At 36.1% G+C, this 18,599-nt stretch overlaps 1 protein-coding gene across 1 annotated transcript; it reads left to right on the plus strand.

The window, feature by feature from the left end:
* The first annotated feature begins 11,298 nt into the window (after positions 1–11,298).
* LOC122147343 (NK1 transcription factor-related protein 2-like) lies at positions 11,299–14,350 on the plus strand. The gene is made up of 2 exons (XM_042769639.1): positions 11,299–11,642; positions 13,342–14,350. The coding sequence occupies exons 1-2, from the start codon at positions 11,436–11,438 to the stop codon at positions 13,936–13,938; spliced, it is 804 nt and encodes a 267-aa protein (XP_042625573.1). The 5' UTR covers positions 11,299–11,435; the 3' UTR covers positions 13,939–14,350.
* The last annotated feature ends 4,249 nt before the right edge of the window (positions 14,351–18,599 follow it).

An 18,599-nucleotide genomic window follows, 5' to 3' on the forward strand; every position in this document is an offset into this window, starting at 1 on the left:
ATAATAAAATGGGAAATGTACTGGTCATTTTCTGCCAGGACATTAGGCTATCCATTCTGTTACTCAAAAAACACAATGCAAAGCAGTGAAATATAAAAAATTCAGATAAAACACCTTTAAAGATCTATATGGAAAATGCCTTAAAAATAAATAAGTAAAATTACTTCCCTATTAATACATTATTTAAAATTACCTATTTTACATTTTTTCAATTTATTTATTTATTTTTTAGACTGTGTCTTTACTTTATTTTGACTTCTTTAGTCTATACCAGTTTCCCATACAGTGAAGCACTCTCTCTCTTTTCCTCTCTCAAGTCTTTAAACTGGACCGGTGTCATTGCATCCTGCAGAGATTCAAACGCATATGCCCTGACAGCTGATCTCTTCATAAAACACAGCACCACATGGAGCCATTTATGACCATCGCTATAAACACCAATAGGTTGGTAATGAGAAATGTCAATAAAAATCTCACCCTGGAGATCTATTAACTTTAATGTTAAAGATAAGTGGTTCTCACTTCCAAACAACGAGAATCCCGTTTCTTAAATATGGTGCAATATGTCAAAAGCTGTCAGTGCAACAAGGGCAAATATAACCATGCATGCACTCATTTACCAATTTATTTGTGTTTGTATGTGTGTATTTTAAATCAACCTTCTAAAATTAGGAATGGTAGCTAAAACCATACAAACTGTAAGGTAACTGATTGTCTATAGAGGTTTTCGCCCTTCATTGCTTTAACCTAACGACCATGAACAAACACTCACACCACTGTGATTGGGCTATAATTTGGTCTCTGATGATTGGTCCTTCACTGGTAGTAAATCAGCATGGCAATAATGCCCCAGAGAAAATGGGCAGCAGAGTCCGCACAAAGCAGAGTCACAGTATGGGCCCCACAAGCATCAGTACACATGAGTGGCCAACCAGCACAACATGAGGACTGACCACACTACAAGCACACATCATTGCAATATAGAGTCTGCTCTCCTTGCAAGAAAAATCGCAAAGGTCAACTTCTAAAGCAGGAAGGATGGTTGAACAGAGGTTGTTGATGAGGGTCGTCTCACTGACCGAGCCTAAATTGACCTATAATTCTCTGCAAGCCATAAGGAAAGTTTGTCGTACGTGATCAGTGCATCCAACATCAAGGTTAGAGAAGTCATGCTATCGCCCTCCGGTTCTAAATCTCTGGTCCCTGAGTGGAGAGAGGCTTTTATTTCATAAGCAATTGCATTATCCATGAATCTGTCCCTCTTTGTGATAAAAAAGATAGGATTATTAAATGACATAGTTTCATCTGTCAAGGCCAGAAATAATCATGTACTTTATTTTCACTCAAGTGCCATTATTTATGTATAGCTTTTTTTCTCAACAATTAGGCAGTATAGAAATTAGAATACCTTAACATCATAAATTGGTTTACACTAAGTGATATTTTACCTTAGTGGATGTTCTTAGTCAATTTTATATAGAATCATTTATTTATATTTATGTCTTGGTTGAATTAAACATCACTGGGACATTTTATCAGAGTTATGTTTCATCATAATTTATTTCAGTGTTTATCCTAGGAATTTGTATTTAAAATGACAAAATGTAGACAAAAATTAGCATTACTTTGTGCTTTTTAGATGTACATAAAGCAAAAATATAAAATGTTTGAACTACACAGGTAACGAAAGGTCAAGTTTGGGTCTGGAGGATAAAAAAAAGTGTGTGTGATGTTCAGTATTGGGGAAAGTTACTTTTAAAAGTAATGCATTACAATATTGCGTTACTCCCTAAAAAAAGTAACTAATTACGTTACTTAGTTACTTTTTATGGAAAGTAATGCATTACTTTAGTGTTACTTTTTAAATGAGCAGGGCTTGATTGTTTTTAATTAAGAAGTTTCTATTTATATCAAATGTTAAAGCCTTTTCACACCAAAAAGTGTAATGAATAAACCTCAGGCTGAAGGAAAAGTAAATTCACGTCTGTACAGTAGCACACAGGAGAAGAAGGTTCAACACTCTTCAGCAATAAAAAAACAATGTGCAATGAAAGCACAACTGTTAGTTTATCTAAAGTAATTTTTGCTTATTAGTATGGTTGAACTGGATCATCAAAGATCAGCAGCAAAGACACTAGTTATTTAAAATGGGATTAGATACATTTGTGTTATTTAACATTTAATTATTGCAGGTTTGTGTCATATTCTAAGTTTGCATTTCACTGTTTTAATTAATTTTGATGAATACTAACTCTAAATTTTTTTGTGAGTAGGATGACTTAATGCACATTCACATTTAGTCTAGAACTACATCATGTTCACACAGCGCACACAACGCTTCTGTACTTCTGATTTCTCCCAATATTGGGACAGGACATTTGTCAGTCAATAAATGGAAAAACAAAGAAACTAGGATTACTTTTTTGAAAAAGTAACTCAGATATTTCCTTGTAAATTAAAAAGTAATGCGTTACTTTACTAGTTACTTGAAAAAAGTAATCTGATTACGTAACTCGAGTTACTTGTAATGCGTTACCCCCAACACTGGTGATGTTACGTTCTATTCTGCTGTGTTGTTTTAAGATTACATTTTACAGTATCGAAACATGCACACATACACACACACACTTTTTGCTCATGGCATAGCTGTAGACCTTCCTGGGTGAAAAAGAACAATTAGTGGAGAAATGAGGGCAGAATCACTGGGGGAAATGGCTGGTGAAGACTTTATTGATTAGTAAGGATTGGCTGATCCAGCGCTCAGTATAGCAATTATGCTGGTGTCAACAGAGAGCAAAGCTACGAAAGACCTTCACCTCTGCCTTCCACAGCATATGATCATACGTAGAGTACATCCATTGTCCATGAAACTGCTGATGGGCATTTCATGACAAATAAAAATATAAAATATAAAAATATATTTATTCTTGAGTCCTGGATTAAACCATGCTACAGAACTGATTAACAGAAGGTTAAGTATTAAAACATTATTTTGAATTAATCTCTTAAGCTTAATCCTTTACGTTTGGTTCAAATTCCTTATCTAATTTAACTCATATCTGGACTTTCTGGACGAATACGGTTTAACCAGATTTGTATAAATATTTTCACAAATATTTTGAAAAGGTAGGGACAGCTGCAAAATCTTATAAAAGAGGTTCTGTAAGACATAGTAAGTAACCTTTTTTTTAATCAGGATAAAAATCGCTTTACAAGAATGACCTGGCCAAGAACATAAATAAATAAATAAATCAAACAAAGGTAAACAAATTCATAATAAAATACAGTAAAGTATCACAGAAGCAGCAATGTAGATATAGTAGAAATGTTTAATTTAAAGATGCACACACACACACACACACACACACACACACACACACACACACACACACACACACACACCACACATATATATATATATATATATATAGATATACACTTTTTTTCTTTTTTTTAATAGGTTGTATATATTTTAATCTATATTAAGTTAGCTATTGAGTTGAGCTACAGTATTGAGCGCTATGTTTCCAAGGACAGCCAGTTTTAGGTGTAGTAAGTAATCATAATGAGTGATAAAAATATAATTTTAATAAAATTAAATGATACATTTGAGCTTAGAACATTTCTAGTGATTAATTTCAAAATGTAAATGTTGCCTTTATTGTAACATAATTGCAGATAAAATTTTGGGACACATTTTGTCACATGTCTCAAGAATATAAGTACATGCCAATTTTAAGTTTTGCACATTTTACAAAGTTTTGGAAAAGCATCACCAACAGAACAATCTGAAGTGAGGGAACCGTTGGATAATTCGGGTGTGTGTTGAAGGGACAAACACAATCTGTTTCCTCCACAAACAGAGATGAATTCAGATCTGCCTCCTTCCACTCCATCAGCCATGCCTGACCAGTTCTACCCAGTGTCTCTCTCTCTGAACAGCCATAACCATTAATCCCAGACACCCTATTTATACTGCCTAATTGAGTATGAATTATCAATTATAGTGAGTACCTAATTGCCCTTCATAAAGTCAGCCTCCCCCTGGCTTTAAAGAGGGCTGTTTAAATAATGTTACTAATAGCTCTCTTCTTTACATGGAGAATATATCTTCATTTTTGAGCTTGCAGAGCGTGAGAGTCACTCGTAATTTAAAGGGGCAATTGAGGAAAGGCATGCAGGTGGTTCCAGGGGGACTCGTTAAGATTTAATGAATTATGATGCGACCTTCTGCGAACAATGAGCAATCAATGGAAGTGCTGAGTGATAGAACATCACATTGACTGCAGCCCTTAACCTCAAGACCATGTGTAATTCTTTCTTTTACACTCTACATTAGCAGTGCACTAACCCGGGTGTCCATTCACAGAAGACTGTGATTATGCTGCAGTCCTAAAGGCATCCTATCTCTCTGTATAGCATCTGGGGTTGCACTTGATCTCAGCCATGAAGTCTGGCACCTCTGCATACATTTAGTATGTGCATCTCTAAACACCTGACACAAAACATAGATGTGTGTGCGTTTCCATTGTGACAGATGCCAATAGAAATTTACACTGCTCACAGAGTCCTGTCATTTCTACTGACAGTGAAAGACCACAGCAGACATGGCAAAAGGCAGTAGTAAATACAAGTTCTCAGATGAGATTTCCCTTCACCCAATGTCACATAGTTAGGTTAGATTTTAAGGAAGATCATTTTGCTTGATGACCAACTCATTTTATGTAATTTTCCTTAGTCTCAATTCCATTGCATGGACATGAATTCTATTCTATTGAGGGCATTGTCAAATCTTTTTCCATTCATCACTTTGTGTTTCCATTCACCACTTTGTATTTTTATTGATGATTTAAAGATTTTTTTTCTCTGTTTGTTTCTTTCACAAGTAGAGAAGTGTATAATTTTTTATTTGTTTTGATTTATTTAAGGAATTTTATTTATGAGAAATTGTAACCATAAAGTAATTTTCCACCTGCCCCATCTTGAAAATAAATCAAATCAATTCAATTCAATTTTATCCAATTCTATTCTATTATATTCTGTTCTGTTCTATTCTTTTTTTAAGGTCAGTGTCAATTCTTTTTTCATTCACCACTTTTGTGTATTTATAGACATAAATAAATTATTTATTTTTGTTTCCTCCCACAAAAAAAAAAAATAATTACTACATTTAGCTTCTATTAAGTGTAAATGTATTTTATTTGTTTTTATTTATTTAAGGAATCTTATTTAGGAAAAAAAATAGCCATATCAGCCCCAGTTTGGAAATTTATTCTATTCTATTCTATAACTATGTGAAGCTTTATTTCAGCAAATATATTATGGTTGGATTCTCTGAAGTTGTTTATTCTGTCATTTACATGCTTTGTCTGTAGTGATAGCTGTCATTTAATCATGTATAAAGTCTGTAGAGTGAACTGACCTTTACCTCAGGAAAAGAGTGTGTGTTTGTGAAAAGGAGGCCAATGTGTGACAGTGTCCCCTGGTGTAATTGCCCTATTTTGCTTTGATCCAGGCCCTGAACAAATCACCCAGCCACTTTCCACATCTGCTGCATGTCAGCATCTGCCAGACGCGCTCACCCGTCCCGGACGCTGCCAGCAAACCTTCATTACGCCTGCTGCTGAACAGGTAGAACCGTTACCAAACAATGCTGCCGACCTTGTGTTCGCCTAGACGTCCTAAAACATCACTCTCATATAATTCCCAAAAGTTTTGGTGTAATGTTTTCTGTCCAGTGTGTTTTTTGGTGCTTACACTCTATGAGTACAGCAGTTGACCCTTCGCAAAGACCCGCCTCCTTTAGTTACTGTTCCTACGTCTGACAAGCCATGGGGCTCACACGCCACACATCGTGTTCTCACAACAGTGAAAAATACATTGCGTAGCACAGAGGAAACTGGCAACGTGATGACAGACAAGACAGAGCAGGTTACTTTTGGAATGAAACAAAGTCTCAGCTTTCAAATGTTGTCATTTTTAAGAAGTTCAAACATTTAATACCATTACTCTCTTTATTGTGTCGTGACAGATTGCTGCCGATCACCTCTTCCTCTTTTACTAGTTAGTTACAGCATGAAATAAACATGAATGAACATCAGAAGATATCTTGTTTTTACCGCGAAAAAGACATCAGTACACACCATTTTTCAAGTTCATGTAAATCTACTCTCCCGTCTGGTTTGTTTGTCAGACAAAATGGCAGATTTAGCGTTATGATTGATCAGATCACCTGTCAATCAAACTCCCGGCGAAGGGTCAATTGGTTTCCAGTTCTTTTGTGTTCATGTATTTTATAGGATTCAGAGGCTTTTCTAAGTTGTGACCACTGTAGACAAGTACTGGAATTTTTTTTTAAGATAAATCTGAACAATTCCGTAAATTTAATTTTTGCAACGATATATGATATTTGTTTTTTCTAGGAAGGCAGAAAAGAATAGTGTCGGTTTAAGGAAGTTCAAGTTTTAGGCTTGGGTTCAATGCAAATTAAATACAACTACACACAACAATCATACTTGACTAATTACAGTGTAAAGGCAGCTGTAAATAGTTAAGTAAATGCAATGATGATAAGACTAATCCAAATTCTGTATGCAAATAGGTGTACAAAAGTAGACCAATAGCAAATGTGTATGCAAAAATTATGATGCCACCAGTGTAAATACTTTTTTTTTTTTTCTTGCTGAATAACTTTAATCTTAAATTGATCAAGAATAATAAAGTTTACAAAACCGAAATGGCACATTTAAGGCTTAAATGATCTATAAAACAATACAAAAAGATTGAGGAATCTCAAAGCAATGCTGTTTCACTGAGAGACTTTCGAGACTTTTCGAGGCTGTCTCACTTTAGAGACAGATAAGTTAAACTCTTTACACCCCTCATAAGATTTTTAAAGTCTCCTTTCCCCATTTTAAGAGAGGAATCCATGAGACTTTTAGTGCTCTGAAGTTGCATCTTCAAAAGAGTGACATTTCAGCAGTTTCCCATTCTATTGTCCATCTGCACTCTGGATAGGAATCAAGGGACAAAGCCAAACAAAGAGTAAACGCCCATCCGTAAACAGAGCTCCACCTCAAGACGAGACTACATGAATGATCCAATATTTAGCAGATCGTCCTGGTGCTCTGATGGGTTTATAGGTCAGGAGGTGGGGATGCTGGAACAGTGGGGAGGTTTGTCCGTAAGTGTGCCCCTCTCCCCAGGCATTGCACACAAAGTGTTCCTCTTGGCTGCAGCAGCTGCTGTCCTCAGATTCTCCACCTTACCTTTTGTATGTTCTTTATCTCCAGTACCTGAGACTACGTTGTGCCCCCTGGGCCACACCTTTGTGCTCTGGTCTTGTGTAAAACAGATGTGCATAGTGTCAGGCCTGCAGAGAGGAAGTTGTAAACTTGCAGGAAAGACTTCAGCCCCCATTCTTATGGAGCTCACTCAGTGCAGGCTGCTGGGTTTAGATATGCTAATGCAAGCAAACAGTATCTGTTCAGACAGTGAGCGTCTGAAGTCTGACCATGTTGCAACCACAAAATATACTCTGCAGGCTGCCAGCAAACAAGTAGAAATACAATTGAATGGCTATGCAGGGGAGGTTAAGTCACTCTGTTTCATAAAGAAGAGGAGAGGAATCAACATCTGTCATCTGAGAAGTGGACAAAGGATTGATGCGGCGTTTGTGCATGTGTGGTATTATAACAATGCACTTGTCATCTTGATTTACACTGAGTATTTGCTCACTTAAAGCCACTTAAACATATCTGAATTTTGTTGCAGTAGAAAAATAATTAAGTGGAGATTTGCAGAAATATTATGCTTTTCTCAAAACTAATGTTTCTATTCTTTTTGCAGTTCATTTTTAGTAGATGTATGAAGTTAGTTGAAGTTCACACAGGTGTAGTTAATCTTTATATTTCATTTTGAAATATTTTCCTTTAAAATGTTCCTATATTTTATCTAATGCAATGCCATTCATACATTTTGAAATGTTATTTCAACCAAAATTGAAAATTCATCATTTATTATCCTTTTTGGTCCGTGTACTTTTGCGTCCATTCGTTTTTCGTTTTTTAACCATGACGGAAAAAACGAAAAATGAACGGTTATTGTATTTTTAAATACTATGCTGAAAACCAAAATTGAAATTAGAACCGTACACACAAAATGCTGCCCGAAAACGTAAAAATATTGACTTCTTTTCAGATTTTGTTAATGATTTTTTTGCACTTTTAATGAACATTTGAAAAATGCACAAATTAATATAGAAAAATGTAGGCTACAATGTGTAGTCTTTGGCCAAATTTAGTGATGCTTCTCTCCCCGCACATTCAGTTGAGAACTAGAGCCGTCTTTGGAACAATGCAAAGACTTGATACAGATATTATTTTTAAAATAGACATTGCAGGAATCCTGGGAAATCTATCATCATAAAATATATATTGGGATATAATTTTGTCATAACTTTGTGTGCTGTATGGGTTATTGGAGAGGACCCATGCATGGTCGCTCAATGCACGTACAGTAGGCTACCAATGTGTAGGCTACACATACCTTATACATTTTGACATATTTTTGCCCTGTTCACTGATAGTGGCATTCGCATATGCCGTGTTTTAGGCCACAGGGCTCTAGACTCATTCTTCCCACTAGTCTCTGTTTTTTCGACTTTCTCAGTTGGTCGCAGGAGCACATCATTTGGTCGCAGGTTTTTTTTTTGTTTTGTTTTTTGCTACAGCATGGCATTAATCAATGCATGCTGATTAACTTTTATCATAGTTTATAGTTTATGGTAACGAGTGTTCAACATTCAACCCGTTCTTTTTCATCAGTATCATTTGTGATTTAAATTTTGTGAATGGGAATTCCTCTTTTGCTGTGTTATAAGTCAGACTTTGGACGCTTTCACTTCGAATTAGCGATCTTTGTGTCACGGTTTACAAGAAAAGATAATTGTCTGTTTTGCTTAGGCTATATCTATACACTTTTCATTTTTTAAGACTAAAACAAAAGTTTGATTAATTGTTATACTTAATTAAAAAGCACAACAACAATAAAACTATAATATATATATAAGCTATAATGACAAACGAGATAGCCTAACGTTTATTAACAAAAAACTAGTAAGATGAGGCATGGCTCCACATGCTTTTTATATACACAGACTAATAAATTACAGAATGTTTAGCAAACAGCGAGGAATCAAATAAATAAAAAACAAACAACAACAACAACAAATATAATAAAGAAAGCCTCCATGGCGTAACGTGAGGTAAACAGCAAAGATAACAAGCTTTTGAAAACAAAAAGAAAGTGAAACTAAACTGGCTGTCGCTGACAGGACTTGCATGTTTTGTTGTTGTTGTTGTTGTTTCCACAAGAATACCAACTGTTTCACCTCTCTGGTTTATGAAGCAGTCTTTTATTTTAATTTTAGTGTGAAATCCAAATCCGCCGTCTTCCATCATTTCCTTAATATTTGCGTCATTTTTGCCGAGCGTTGCTCGCACCTTCGCGCTCGTGCTGATGCTGCAAGTATAAACCATACCAGTCACTGAAAGCGCCTCTCTTCATGTGATCAGTGAAATCTGACTCCTGCTACAGTATGAGAGCAGATGCTTTGGGAGCAGGGGCAGACCATGCACTAGCACAAATGCGACCACGTCCAATCTAAACTCGCACATTCTCAAAAAATTGTGAAAAATGCGACCATTTTGGTTGCAGTCTATATGCAGATGTTTGCAGCGTGCAGCTGTCACTAGTCCAAACAGCATCATGAAAAACTAAATTTATTGAAATTCTGAATAAATTGGCCAAGAAAGCGCGCTCTGCGCTCCCTATAATAATTATAAAGCTGTCATTCATTTCAGTTTATCCCGATCTCAAAAATCAGTTATAATCAATGAGGCTTGACCATAGGAGCTATGGGTTTAGAGAGACTGAATCTTAGAACTGCTTCGAACAAATCGTTTGAGAATCGTTTTTGAAAATGAGGTGATATTAAATGCATATTCTGAGAAAAACGAAAGGGTTGTTTGACCTTGCATGCATGTTAAACCTATTGTAGAAGACTCCCAAAACAACACTAGGAACCTTAGAAATGGCATAATAGGGGCACTTTAAGATCATTTACATTTACATTTATGCATTTAGCATACGATTTTATCCAAAGCGACGGTTTTCATTTTTTATTAATTAATTAATTTATTTATTTATTTTTACCAGTATGTGTACAGTATGTTTAAGATCATAAAAATATTGACGCTAAAAGTTTTTATAAAACAGTTCTGGTAGCTACGTCAGTAGAGCAAGAGGGCGCTAGCGTTTGTATAAAGACAGTAAAAATGGTTGAAGTTAGAAATTAAATTTAGCATTTATATACATTGAAAAAACAAGCTTTATATATCATTTTTACGATTTTTTATGAAATACGAATTGTGAATAATGAAAATTAGTTTGTGTCTGCTTATTCTATTCATCATAGTTTGAACCATTAAAGAAGAAACCGCATTTTCCGTATTTCATTTCTGGGTTAAAAAACGAAAAACGAATGGACGCAAAAGTACACGGACCCTTTTTTTCTTTCTTTCTTTTCTTTTTTTTTTTTTTTGGTCCAAACATGATTGGACACCATTGACTTCATTGTATGAACTAAAGTACTAAGGCATTTTAAAAATTTAAAACATTTATCAGTGCCGGACACACGTTTATTGATTCATCCCAAGCTTTGGCAGATTGATGCCACGTAGTGAAAGTGAAGATACTGGCTTAAGCTATTGACTATGAAATAAGCCAAACACACTCTACTGAAGCCATATAAATTATTTGCCAGAAAAAAAAATATATTTGACAGCAAAAATTGGCAGAGTTATCGAGGGGTATGCAATTATATTATTTCTCATTTGTTACCGAAAAGGCTGATTTTATTGTCAGGAATAACAAGGATTGGAGAAAATAGATATATTTTTTTAATTACTGTTATTTACCGTCAGAAATCAATGCAAATCTTTGATAAGTACATTTAAGTATTATATAGCCTAGCTCACTCAAGAACCCTTTACAGTGTAAAAAAAAATTCTTGCAAGTGTTTTTTGCTAAACATACTGTGCATACGAACACTGAAGAGTGTAGGCTAAGGATTAGATGCAGCAGTTGCTTGAGTCATGACACTTGTCAGTCTGGGAACTTGTCCGTATTGTATTGATTGAAATGAGCGCAGGTTTAAGTACCAAATGTTCTCAGCCAATCGAAAGGGATCCCGTTAAACGCTCGTGGTCACGCGTCTCCTCTAATAGACCTGTTAAAGAGCTCAAGCACACCTTCATCCACTGATATCTGACCGCAGCGCCTCAGAGCCGACCAGAAGCTGCAATCACTTTCTGTGTCTGCTTTGTAAGAGAATACAGAAAAAAGATATCAGAAATACTACTGGAAATTGGAAAATGCTTGAATATCAGGAGTCCGGAGTGAAAGCAACATCAGGTCATCTGATATCCTTTTCGATTATTGACATACTGGATCCTAAAAAGTTCGCAAGTAAAAAATCACATGCCGTGTCGGAGAAAGAACGGACGTCATCTTCAGGTAACACCGAATTTGGAAGTTTGGAGGAAAAGCGCAACGGGAAAGAAAGTACTGGACACGAAGAAGTCGCTTTCCATCTGCAAAAATATAGGTGAGGAAATATGATTAATAATTGTAACCAAAACAGTGTAGCTAATAATTCCCTGTTTGGTGACTTTCAAGAGGAGTCAACTTTTAAAATAGTTTCTCTATTTTTTGACATTCAGTTAAACTTTTTTCTCGCATTTTAAACAAAACACTAATATATTTCTGATGTGTAACTATGATGATGTGACAAATAATACTGCATGTTTTGTCGATACCCTGTCCGATACAGGCAGCGATCTAGCAGCTGTTACTATGGTTACGTACCACCTGACGATCGCGACTTCTGTTCGCGACTTGTAATCCAACTTTTGAGGTTACTGAAACATTGTTGTAAAATGCTGTTGAAACGTTGCATATATATACTTGTATGTTCAAATTATGCATATTTTTGAGACCTCCGCAACCTTTGTCTTTTGGGGATACACCTTTTAGAGGAGCCATGTCCTCTACAATTCTGAGAAATAAATAAATAAATAAAATTAAAATTAAAAAATTAAATAAATTCTTGGTATATGCTATTATAAAATAGCCTATGCGTTTGGATGAATTTTCACATAGGCTAGGCTATAGAAAAGAGACAATATGGTTAAACATAGCCTAATTTCAACTGTAGATATCCTCCAAACAGATCTTTTGTGTCATTAGATGGTAGAATTTGACCTTCCCCTCATTTCCAAGACTGCGTTTTCTTTAAGCAGCCGCAGCTGAGTAAGTGATTGCCATTGGGACAGTCAGGGCAGATAATTGTTTAAATCGTCCCATTGAGGATGCCTGCGCTCACTTTGATCGATATCCCATTACTGGATGCTGCATATCTCCCTCCAGCAGCTTGCGGCTCCAAACTTCAAACCCCTGCCATGTCTGATCCCAAATATCGTTCGATTAAAACTTCCCTTTAAATAGATGACATTTATCGATCTGCCGACAAATATATTTATGAAACTCCATTAGCGCGTCATGGCTGGATGGCAAAGCTGGATTTTAACTAGGGTTTCTTTCCACAACATGACATTTGAGGCGATTTGTGATTTGAAATTGTTGCGGGATTATTCCACGTCATTCTTTTCTTAAAAATCCACACACAGTAAGAACCTCCCCCATTCCTGAACAGGACTTTTACAGTGCTCCTCACATTCATTAGTTTAATTGTTAGCACATTTGTAGCTGCCAGATACTTTTCTTCAGCTGATCCCTAGATAAGTTTTATTTTGATTGCAAATGTCTTATTGGTTATAGTAAATATATATATATATTTTTTTTTACTAGGGCCTAATATAAACTGCACTAATAAAAAAACTGCAGCCTAACTATTATTAGGCTAATTCAGAAGAATTGAAATAATAAAAACTCGTAGAAGACATCGGATTTAGGCCAATTTTACTCTGAAACAGCCTAACAATTAGTACCAGCCAAAGCACCAATCAGAACGCCCTGCAACGTCTAATTGCCAGAACACTCTAGCAACGCTGTCTATATACGTTTTAAGGCCTGTAACCTTTCAATTTCACAACAAACTTAACAAAATTCCAATTTAAACTTTAAGGTCAAAACGTGTTCAGTAGGCTAAATAAATAAATAAAATGTCCACTCTCGTCTGGGTTATTCTTCGGTTGTATCGTGAGAAATTAGATAGGCTACATGACATATGAAATGTTTATTTATTCATTTATTTATTTTTTGACAGGTGATCAATCAGCTGATGACCATCAAAGTTGCGTCAGACTCCATCCTCCTGATCCTGATGTTGACTTGGACTCAACAACCTCGCTCAGAAATTTAAGATCGGGCTTTTCTTCTTGTGAAGAACAAGACAGAATCGCTCCAGCGGCGGATGATCTGTCGCGTCAGCGGCGGCGGCGGTCAGATCACAGCTGCGCGAAGCCGCGGCGCGCCAGAACCGCGTTCACATACGAACAGCTGGTGGCTCTGGAGAACAAATTCCGCGCTACGCGTTATTTATCCGTATGCGAGCGACTAAATCTCGCGCTGTCTCTGAGCCTGACCGAAACCCAAGTCAAGATTTGGTTCCAGAACCGAAGGACCAAGTGGAAAAAGCAGAACCCTGGTGCTGAGAGTTCCCTGCAACCCGGTACGAACTCTCTGCATAACATCAGCCCGATCTGTGAGTCCACATCTGCCCCCCACCCTCCATTCAGCACCGGAAATGTCATCTTTCATTCTGGTCCAGTGCACCTGGCATCTTCTGGTGGGCTTTTGCATCCTTTGTTGCCCGATGGTTTTCTCCAGGCAGCATACTTCCCCCCACACTTATGAAGTCTGGAAGCAGGAATGATCGTAGACTATGTGTAAATGTGAATTTATAAAGTGGATTACAGTGATCATCAGCAGGATGGGATTGGCATTGACTTGATGTAATAATTGATTAGGCCTAAAAATGATTTATAACTGTTTTCACTGATAGCTGTGAGCAGAAACACAGTTAAGATGGATCCATCTCTAGGCATCAAGAATGAAAATCTGAAAGATCTGCTCACACAAATGCAACTGAAAGAATGTATGATCTGAGAATCAAATCATGGGCCGGCCCACCCTGGCAACCACTGTAAATCTTAGAGCTGGATTGTATATATTTATCTTTCTTTTGTATATATTGTTCGTGTCAACAGTTTGATACATTACTGTGGATTACTAGCATCAAATTCTTTAAGTAACTTGAAATTAAAGACATTGATGTTCTTTACATTATGTAGAAACATGCTAATGAGGTCATCATTAACAATGAAATCTGAATGAAGGTCATTTCTTTTTTGTATCAGACGGATATAGACAAAGGGCAACAGTATATCGATCACTCTGAATCTCTGTAATAGTAGATTATTTATTTTACATCACAACCAGATAGGTTATCGTCTATTCTCTTCATAAACACTAGATGGCGTCACGTGAAAACTTGTAGAAGAAATAGAGAGACTATGGTGACATTGAAATCCTATCAAATTAAAGCTGTCAAATCGATTTATTGCGATTAATAGCATCCAAAACAAAAGTTTGTGTTTACATATAAATAAACACACACATACATGTATATAGACCTATATATATATATATATATATATATATATATATATATATATATATATATATATATATTGCACAGTACACACACACGTAAACAAACCTTTTTTAAATATGCGATTAGTCGGGATTAATCATTTTCTAAGTATGCATATACATTTCTAACTATATACATTTTCTAAGTATGCAATTTTCAGTATGCAAACCAGGCATACTGACTTTCAGACTGCTCTGTTCAGAATAGCATATTAATAGGCTACTAATGTTGCCGCAGTATTTGTGTTGAAGTTGAATAGTGTGTATATTGTGCACTGTTTGCAGTTTTCTGTCTAGATCAATGGAGCAGCAGGAATAACAGCTTTAAAGTGTCTGAGATCAAGAGGGCCTGGGAAATATTGATCTGAATGGCCCCGCAGGCATCTAGTACATTACTTAAGCAGAGCTATAACACAATATGACCATTAGATGACAGTGTGAACTCAGATGTCATTAGTTTGATTTTGAATGAATTGGATTCAGGACTGTGCTGAATTTATTTAATTTGTTTGTTCTCGGAATGTCAGTTTAGATTTGATTTTTTTTTAACGACTGGTTAGAGGTATTGTTCTAACAGATTCAAATTAAACACACCCTTAATTTACATAAATTAATTGGAGGGCTATTAGTGTAAGTTCTGCACCAAACTAGTCTTTGAATATTTCAGAATCCTTCAGTTTCAACCTTCAGATCATGCGTTTTCTCAGCAGAGATGATCTGACATTCTCTTATCGTTTGGAACTTATTCCGGCACACACTACAACTTGTTTTCCAAGTTCAAGATTTTTTGTTTTGTTTAGTTCTTTAGTGACTGTGATATCATGTGGGTTGTGTGTGTGTGTGTGTGTGTGGGAGTGAAGTAGGAGTTTAATCCAGCCCTTATGCCTGTGTGTTTTCTCTGGCTGAGTGACATTCTGTATTGTCCTGGCTCTTATTTCATCAGCTGTTCTCCAATCTGGAACCCTGTCGATCCTCACCTCCTGCGGATTTCACATGATAGTCCATCACTTCAGTTCTTTTACATTCTTTTAGAATTACTTGGTGCATAGCTTAAAGATGTTTTCAAACAGTGTTTGTGGACACATGGTGGACAGTATTTGGTTGATTTGTTGGGACTGTTCTTCTTTTGAAGTTAAGACAAAATTGTGAAGTTTTGAGGTTCCCATAACAGTGGTGAGATATTCAACTAAACCTTCTTATTATACAAATTTTAATATATAGTTCTATCAACTTTATCAGTCAGCTCCTGCTGGTAAAGCTTGTGACGCTATTATGCAGATAAAGCTTTTTTTTCTTCTCCATTGATATACATTTAAACTTAAAAATAAAGAACATACCAATTATATATATTATATTATAGTAGTAAAAGCAAAATTGTTCTATCAATTCCTGTTTTTAAGTAAATAAATAAGTGAATATAAGTTTTCATTTTCATATTTTGAATACCCATCAATGAAAAAAGGAATTTGATAAAAAAACAATTTAATGTATTTACTATAATAAATCAGTTATAGTGAAAACATAAATTATGTTTCATCAATACCTTCTTTTGTGTGTGTCGTGTCATTTGCTAGTCAATCTAATCAGTCACATGGCTTGTCACTTCTACATTCTTTTTAGAAAGATTCAGCTGAACTCCACTGAGGTGAATCAAGATCCTAATGGATTTCCCTCTCCAGGTATATTAAAGGGATAGTTCACCCAAAAATGAAAATTCTGGCATTAATTACTCACCCTCATGTCGTTCCAAACCTGTAAGGCCTTTTTTCATCTTTGGAACACAAATTAAGATATTTTTGATGAAATCCGAGAGCTTTCTGACCCTGCATACAGCAATGCAAATGACACATTCAAGGCCCAGAAAGGTAGTAAGGACATTGTTAAGTTGTCCATGTGACATCAGTGGTTTAACCTTAATTTTATGAAGCTACGGGAATACTTTTTGTGCGCAAAGAAAACAAAAAGAATGACTTTATTCAAACATTTTCTAGATTGTACCACGACACAGGAGCTGGCGTTCTGACGTAGAACCTGGATGTGTTGCGTCTTGTTTACAAGCAGTGGAATACACACGCATTTTAATTTTTGGGTGCACTACCCCTTTAATTGAGTGCTAAAATTAAAGGGGGAAGTGCTCAACACTGTTTGAAAAGTCATTATTTTTCCATTTCTGTTTAGTAAAGGTAGTGGTGCGGAAATTACACCCTTCGCTTTTAAGAAACAGTCTATTCTTTAGCTCGAGAGTGTTTGTGAGAGAACATATTGTGGATACTGTTAATGAGAGATGTGAGAGAGATGGTGGGGTTGGAGATTTACAGTGTTCTCTATTTTGAGGCAGCTGAGAAATCAGTGAAGTATTTTGGTAAAGGAATAGCTCATGAGTGTATGCCAAGGGCTTCTCTCACCCTGTTCCTCTCCCATTGTGTTTCATGGAATGCTGGGATACATGTGGCCTAATGTGGGGCAGTGCAGTCATGCAGAAAAAGCTGAAGCAATGCCTTTTGATTGTTATTTTCCTAAAATGTGAGTTCTGAATGTGTAGTACATTCCATTTGTAGACCCCTTTAAACACTTCACATAGAGGCTCTTACACAAACATGTGCAGGCCAAGATGAGACGCAGACCCTCAGGAGGTGTTTGGCGCATTTTGTGACATCTGAAGAGATCTTCGTACATTAAATCATGCTTTTATTTTGGTCTTCTTTCCTAGGGCAATGTTTACTCTCGTGTCTGACTCGCACATCTAATGTTCTTGTTTGTGTGAGCTCTCATTGCTAATGACTTCACACTCTGCCACAGTGGGGAACAGTAAGAGGACCATTAAACACAAAATATGAAAGCTTCCCTATATGTGTTGTTCTTCTGATTTTAGCTTTTGTCTTCCTTTTCATTCTGTTTTTACTCACCTCAACAATAACTCAAGCAGGGTGTTTTTTCTTTCTTTCTGTGCTTTCCGTTCTGTGAATTTTTGCTTTCTCAGATTGTATGATGTGACTGCAGTGGCATCTTGGGTAAAAGCCAAGACTGTGCTAACTGTCTTTTGTCAGAATGTGAAATTATTCATTTTAGTTAATACTGTTCTGACATCTTAAAGGAATAGTAAAAATGTAAAATTGCTGGAAATTTACTCACCCTCAAGCCATCCAAGATGAGTTTGTTTGTTTTTGTTTGTCGTGACAGATTGGGTTAAATTTAGCATTATATCACTCGCTCACCAATGAACCTCTGCAGAGAATGGGTGCCGTCAGAATGAGAGTCCAAACAGTTGATAAAATCCGTGTGTATTTCTCTCCTGAGTAGGACGTTATGATGAGAAAGCAATTTTATAAATTGAGGACTCGTATTTTAGCCGAAAGAAACAGTATGAAATTAAAAAGGTCATAACAATAGATGTTTATTTACAAACTTGCAGCTTTTTGCTTCACAAGACAATAACTGATGGACTGGAGTCGTGTGGATTATTGTGATGTCTTTTATCAGCTGTTTGGACTCTCATTCTGATGGCACCCATTCACTGCAGAGGATCCAGTGGTGAGTAAATGATGTAATGCTAGATTCAGCAAAATCTGTTCAGATGAAGAAACAAACTCATTTACATCTTGGATCTCTTGGATGTCGGATCTCTACATCCTTTTTCTTTTTTTATCTTTTTTTTTTCAAGCAAATTTTCATTTTTGGGTGAACTACTATATTCCAGCCAACAATTCAGATCCTTCTAAATTCTATAATGGCTGGGCAAAAGAGGTCGTGGACTGCTCGTTCTTCAAAGCTAACTTGAGGTACAGTAAATTTGATTTGCTTGATCATAATGTAAAAGGAAGGCTAAATAATATACTGTTATACAAAGTGTTCAGGTTGTTGGC

This window comes from Cyprinus carpio, chromosome A13 (genome assembly GCF_018340385.1).
Source record: "Cyprinus carpio isolate SPL01 chromosome A13, ASM1834038v1, whole genome shotgun sequence".
NCBI lineage: Eukaryota > Metazoa > Chordata > Actinopteri > Cypriniformes > Cyprinidae > Cyprinus > Cyprinus carpio.